The sequence below is a fragment of the Watersipora subatra genome, chromosome 1 (assembly GCF_963576615.1).
Source record: "Watersipora subatra chromosome 1, tzWatSuba1.1, whole genome shotgun sequence".
Lineage (NCBI taxonomy): Eukaryota > Metazoa > Bryozoa > Gymnolaemata > Cheilostomatida > Watersiporidae > Watersipora > Watersipora subatra.
Window position 1 is genome coordinate 24897788 of NC_088708.1, and position 6809 is coordinate 24904596.

General features: G+C 33.8%; 1 protein-coding gene across 1 annotated transcript; it reads right to left on the minus strand.

The window, feature by feature from the left end:
• Positions 1-24: 24 nt before the first annotated feature.
• Positions 25-6504, minus strand: LOC137385502 (uncharacterized). Its single transcript, XM_068071977.1, has 4 exons — positions 6318-6504; positions 4494-4658; positions 2447-2589; positions 25-339 (listed from the first exon to the last, which is right to left on the minus strand). Exons 1-4 carry the CDS (start codon positions 6502-6504, stop codon positions 25-27), a joined length of 810 nt encoding a protein of 269 aa, XP_067928078.1.
• Between the last annotated feature and the right edge of the window lie 305 nt (positions 6505-6809).

The following is a 6809-nucleotide window of genomic DNA, read 5'->3' on the forward strand; positions in this document are numbered from 1 at the left end:
TGTCAACAAGACTTTCAAAATACCCTAGTTTAGTGCAGCACCGTCACTGGGTACAGAGTCTTTGCTGTGTAGGGTTTTACTTAGTCCCGTAATGAGAGCGTCATTGTTTCCATCATGAAAAATGGTTGTGGCAGGAATGCTGTATTGTCTTGATGCATTCAAAGTCACGTCAATATCGGGAGGTAGAACAGGCCCTTTCTCAAGACTGCCAACTCCTTGTGATCCACGGCTATACACGTGGTTCGCTATCCAAGTAGACTTGTCACATGCTGTCCTTGGTTTTACCGGACTTCCAGCTGGAAAAAGCTGCGAGTTATTTGTACCATTTTTAGGTTTGAACTGCAAGAAAATGACACAAGTTTAAAATAAACATTGCATTGTATGATATTGGAGTAAGTTTTCGAGTTTTACACATATGATACACTACCAAAAGTAGCTCCTATGCATATACTTATACATTGACACAAAGACACAATTTTTGAAATTCTATTTTATAAGTCAGTTTTTTTCACTATCAAAGATGTTAGAATAAAAGAGTGCGAGGTTCCTGTGGAACATACATTCTTCATGTTTAATTTTTACTCGATGTTAACTAATCCAAAGGAATACAACAATTGATGGTGATTAATTCTAAATACGGCAATGTTAAAAAAAAATTTCATAATAAAAAGTCAATCGTATAAACGCATATAAAATCCAAGTTTTAAACAACATCCGGTACATCATAATATAACACTGCTAGTGTAAAAATGTTCATAATTGTTCTAGCAGCTAAGGACTAGTAAACAATGAGACCCTGTAAAAAAAGATTGTAGGCTATATAGTAGTTTAAGAAAGTTTTCCCATCAACGTTGTTTTACCATCGAGTCAACCAGATTTTTAAATTTATTGTTGTCAGCACTTAAATGTTACAATCCAATACCAAATTAAGACAGCATATATTAAGGTACCTTACAAAATTCTGTACCACTAATATTTTATAGTTCTGTCTAAAAGCTGATTGTCGGTGTCACATAAAAACACAGATCATGATCCATTCTTTGTTTTAAAGTCTATTATGGTATACATTCAAAGACTCTGTTTTCGTCATGGCAACTTCAATATTTGAAGTCAGCAAAAGTATAAAGCAATGTTTCACAAAAATTAGGTGAATTATACTTTTGAAGGTTGAAATTGTGAACTCTTCTACGAAGAGCATGGTTGTGTCACTCTCGTAAATCGAGAAATGGCTTGTGAATGCTTCAATATTTTTGTCATTCAAAATGTACCAAAAGTTGTGGCAAAAGAACATGTTTTTATGCAAAACTAAAAAGTTACACAACTACATCACTAAGTTCATAGTTAGTTTGTTCAATAGCATATATGTATTCCGATTATACCGCTTTTATACCGCTTATAAAGTCACACCTAAAACTCAAGGTTTCTTTGTGACCCTCACGCGTACAAGTATACGCACTAACAGTTTATCATTGGTATTTGTATATTTTTTGTGTAAATCAATAGAATTCATTATAGATCAGCCATTTTAATAGCGAATTAATACTTGGTATAGTGGCGGATTATAGGCAAATAAAGTAGTCAAGTGACAACACTAATACATGTGTAAAAATAATTGCTACATGTATTTATTATTGGTTAAATAGCAGTGACAAATTTCTTGAGTCTTTGACAATTATTAATGATGCGGGCAATGTGACACTCGGCTTGTTTAAACAACCATTTTCATAGTAGCTGAGGGAAAACTGCAAAATCGTTCACAAAACATCCAATGTAAATACATCTCAAAATCAAAATTGTTTGTCTGTCTAAAATAACTTGCAAGCAGTTTATAAAATATAGTCTTTTAATAATTGTACTGCTTTTATAAATGTTTGGAATAATATTTTATGGCTTCCTATGCGTATTGAAGCTTGAGCTTATTAAGTGAAAGCATAATCTTCAACAATTGTCAATTGCACTCACATATACACATTTCTGTATGCATTAAGCATATTACCTATAATAACTACTGGTTGCTGCCAGTAGCAATGTTTGTGGTTGTAAAAGAATAGTGACACCTGAGAATTCGACTCATGTTTACTTAGACCAGTTACAATAGTAGAAAGTTTCGATTACGTACTTTCTTACATCACAAGGTTTAAACATAATGCTGTAGAGCATTATGTTTAGAGTTGAGTAAAATGAGTAAATTTATGAGTAAATTTATGAGTAAATGTAGAACAGTATGGTTAAAATCATAGATGAATACATAACTTGGTATATATAGCATATTTAGTGTGAAAGCCTTTAGTACTTCAGATTGGAAGCCTTTGCTCGATAAGTCCTTTGCGTCTTGACGTTACAATAAATATACCCACGAAACAACTAATTTCAAGATAGATGATCGTTTCTCTGCCTTGTAGCTTTTTACAGGTCAACACTAACGATTGTTATTGTTATTCCTTACCTTCCTTATTATACGTCTCGGCGTTGGCCTGCTTTCAAGAACATCTCGCTGAAATTCTGTATAAGATGGTGAAGGGAAAAATCTTCCCGGTATTTGCTTTTGCTTGTGTAGAGTGGCTCTCATAGGGAGACTTCGCTGTACCACTATATAAACGTATTTATTTGTAAAAGCACTGACTACTTATATTATATATGGTATATTCTATTAACGTGAATCTTTCAAGGAGACTCATCTTGTACATGTAAATATATGTGTTACTATTAAAGGATAGATAAATTTCAATATTAAATAACCTTTGGTTCATCCCACACCCTTATACATGTATATAGAAATACTACATGTCCTGCTATCTAAGTGGCCAGTAATGGCATATAACAGAACGGATGCAAGAGAGGATAACTGACGAAGTAAATAAATTATGAGACTGGCGCGTAATTACAAATAGTTTTAGGTGATAATGCAATAATAAACGTCATTAAAAACTTTATATCACAAGAGCTTTCTTTTGTATACTTAATTAGCGCAAACTTGCTTAAATGAATATAATACATACATGTATAAAATTTTCTTGCATATCCTGGTAAATTAGGGAAAAATGTGCTTTTAACAACTTGCAGTAATCAATTGCTTTGATTTTATTTTACTTGAATCTTGCTAAACAGGTATTTGGCCACAATTTTAATATAGGAAATATTTTGCTGTATATAAACCATATTTATTGCATGTAACATCACTAGATTAAGAGTTGTCCTCCCCGACTATTGAATGTGCCTTAATAAACTCTTATTGAATAAATTTTTCCTTCAGCAAAGGTTTCATTACTGATGACTAGCTGGTTATTAGTTGAATGTTTTTACAGACTGACATATAATCAATACATAAACTAACAAATGGATTAGACAAGTATTTTATTTAAATTACTTGTATGATACATCTATATATATAAATCTCAAAGTCTGTATTTCAGTTTGTCCAGCTATAGCTATTAAAATATTGGAATGATGAATCTGTATCGCAAAGAATTTGATCTCGGAATCTCCTGTTCGCTAAGCAAATGCCGTCCAATTTAGCTACGCGAGATTGATAGATTTCCTGAGCGATACATGTTGTTATGTAGGTACAAATACGTTACCATTTTCCATTACGGCGCAACGTCGTTCTATATATTAGTATAGAGTCATAGATAACTAGCTTACTTAAATTAGTCATTGACAATGTGCCACACTAATGGCAAGTAACTACATAATAAGCTGGTTTTTAACACCCGTGCAACACCGGGCATTCTGCTAGTATTATATATATATTGTTATTTATAAATAAAGAGCATACGAACTTGTCATAGTAGTGTTTGAGATATAAGCAGAGTTGTGTGAAGTTGATCTGTCAATGCTAGAAGAGTTACCAGTTTTTAAATATTGATTAGTTATTTACGAGTTTGGTGTGCTACAGATGCATACTAATGATACACATTAATGATACACAATGATGATACACAATGATGATACACATTAATAATAGCTTGAGAGATTGTATGGCCCATGATATCTTCATGCGCAGTGAATTTGCACTGACTCTTCAAATTATAAACACCCCTTTATCTCTTTATATACCCTGTAAGCTAACCAATTATATATAGTCTAGCAGTCCAGTCAGTCACCTTGTATTGATTGACTGCTTTAATTATGTCAATTATTGACAATTAGAAATACGAATTTTGACTCATATTCTGGTTTTAAACTTCTAACAATGCTATCAAACAGTCTTGAAAAGTGTTTTATTTTAGAACTAACAGCAGATATAACAAAGTTTTAACTGTTCGCAGTAGCATTTCAAAACTTTTCTATAAAATGCTTCTTTGAAGTTATCTTATTTGTGAATCATTTTGGTGATGAGTTGGAATGTACATGAACATAGCTGCGATGAATGTGTAAACAATGTTTACAAATTGTTGAAAAATGTGAATTTTCGTTTTTTAACATTTCTCGCATGAATTCTCTAATTATTGTGAATTATTCCATTCAGCCTCATAAGCATTTTATAAACATACTGGAGCTGGTCGATTCATCATATTTGAGCTCGGGAAGCGCAGTAAGCTTGGTGTCCACACCATTGCTTAAGGGAGAGGCTAGAGAAATGAACTTGACCCCAGCTGAATCTGTTGTCAAACTTTGGTGTGTATAACCGTTAGTCAGAGAGACTCCACCATTCAAGCCTGCACAAGTAGATAACATTTGGTTTATGTGACGACTGGGAGATAAGACGCCGCCGTAGTTCAAGTCAAGCTAACATTGTTGATAAACTCACAAACCTACATTGTTGGTGCATAATGGTGCATGCCATAGATACCCTTCACAATTCCAATATATTGCTTTGTTCATTGTGGCTTTGTATCGAGTAATGCGTCTATACACACGCATTTACTAACAAAATATGAAGCAGTCATAACTAGGGCCAACGGGTTAAGGAATATTGTTCAGTTTAAATACTATCATGCTGCGATTGTTATATTCTGATTGCCAGTAAAGAATTTCCTTCTATAGTATTCTTGTCAAATTTCCCATCGTATTCCATTTTTTCAGTTGACTTCAGTAACATTAGAGAAATTAATGATTTTAAGGAGTTATGGTTACAGGGATTGCTTCTTAGGCATGTGAGTCATTACACAACACTGCCTGAAGACATTGCAAACATTCACTAAGTACTCATCCAAATCTTTTTGCCACTTTTTGATAGACAAAAGCCATTTGTGGATTTATTAATATAGTGAGATATCTTTGTGACAGGTTAAATGTGATAGCCCAATAGGTTTGTTTTTCCCAAATGCTAAGTTTTGCTATAGCATCTGTTGTGTGTGTTCTCAAGGTCAATAAACATTTATTGTCTGTTATGCATAGATAAGTAGCTATTAGTATATAATTCATATACGGTACATATCTGCCAAAATTTTGTCATTTAAAAAATTAACAAGCCAAAATCTTCTGGTGTTATTCATGCCTAAAAAATGGCCACTCAAGTGATTATATTATGATATCCAAGTCACAGAAGTCTGGAGTATAGTAACAACAAAGGGACAGATGGTCAAGTTTAGTATGGAATCAATGAAAGGTATGCAACCACGTAACTCTTTATATCGACGCACAGGCACCTCAAATAGATACCCAAACACCTGTCTAGAATTACCGGCTAACTCAATTTCTACATTGAAACGATTAAATATATTAGTCCAAACAAAACATGTCATCAAGTGACTGATAACTATCCAATGCCTCTGAAATCCCAAGCAGCTTAAATCTTGTCGCAGAGAACTAAAGCATGGGCATATGCTCTTTTGTTTTATACTCACCGGTTGTTTAAAGCAAATAATTTTGGCTTTCAAGTTTTTTTACAAATAGAGGCTGACCTTTTTGGTTTACTCACTGTCCTTGTTTGAAATAATGATGACCTCAATTCTGTGTAAAGTCTTGTGACGACATCACATCGGTTGACCAATCTAATAGGAGATTTGAAAAATTTTATGATCAGTTGCTACTAACTATATAGAGTTATCATGTGATTGGTTGATTATTGCAATGCTATAATTTTATTGATCCATTAATGGACGTACTCGGCATGTTTGAGAACAAAGTTGAATTTAGTACCAGTTATTTTAAATAGATAGAAAATCTTGTGCGTAGATGAACCCTGCATACAAATAATTTTTGGTGACACGAGCCATCAGTGCATGCAATATGATGCTGTGGGTGATGCACCTACCATGCAATAATACATAATACCAATTAATACATGTAGTTGTCTTCTCATGACATAAAACAGATCATTTCGTCCTTCGAGCTAAGCAAAAGGTTTTTTAGCAGCAACTATGTAAACTTACCAAGGCTAAGGCTTTTCTTCTGTATCTCTACAATCTCCTTGTTCGAGGCTGTCCATCGAACCGTCTTGGCTGCTGGTGGCTGTAATGCTGTAGTATCCAAATTGTGACTAGATGGAGGGATTGGTGTGGGTGTAGGTGTAGGCTGGGGCAAACCGCCATTCATCATTCCATTGCTCGAGTTATTCATTCTTGACTACATGTGTGGCTCAATGCCACCTTAACTAAAATATTGCCAACTCTTTTCATACTAAATGAGCAAACGGATAAATCACTATTATTATCTGAATACATAGTGAATACACTGGTAGTCACTAAAGGTTAAGAAGAAAAAATCCGGAACTCACCATCGACAGCATGCCTTCCCTTATAAGGCTGTTTTACACTTTGTTTATACCTATTAAATTCTGTGACATGACCCACTTAGTAAAAAGATTTTACGGAACTGATCTTGTTACTTCTTAATATTACTTATTGAACAGCACGCAAAAAAGA

Bases quoted from the DNA above. Each gene is read 5' to 3' on its own strand.
- LOC137385502 (XM_068071977.1), bottom strand. From the start codon at position 6,504: ATGAATAACTCGAGCAATGGAATGATGAATGGCGGTTTGCCCCAGCCT. The intron at 4,659-6,317 runs GTAAGTTTACAT...CTACTTGTGCAG, and splicing joins GAAGAAAAGCCTTAGCCTTG to GCTTGAATGGTGGAGTCTCT. The intron at 2,590-4,493 runs GTATGTTTATAA...ACGTTTATATAG, and splicing joins TGATGAATCGACCAGCTCCA to TGGTACAGCGAAGTCTCCCT.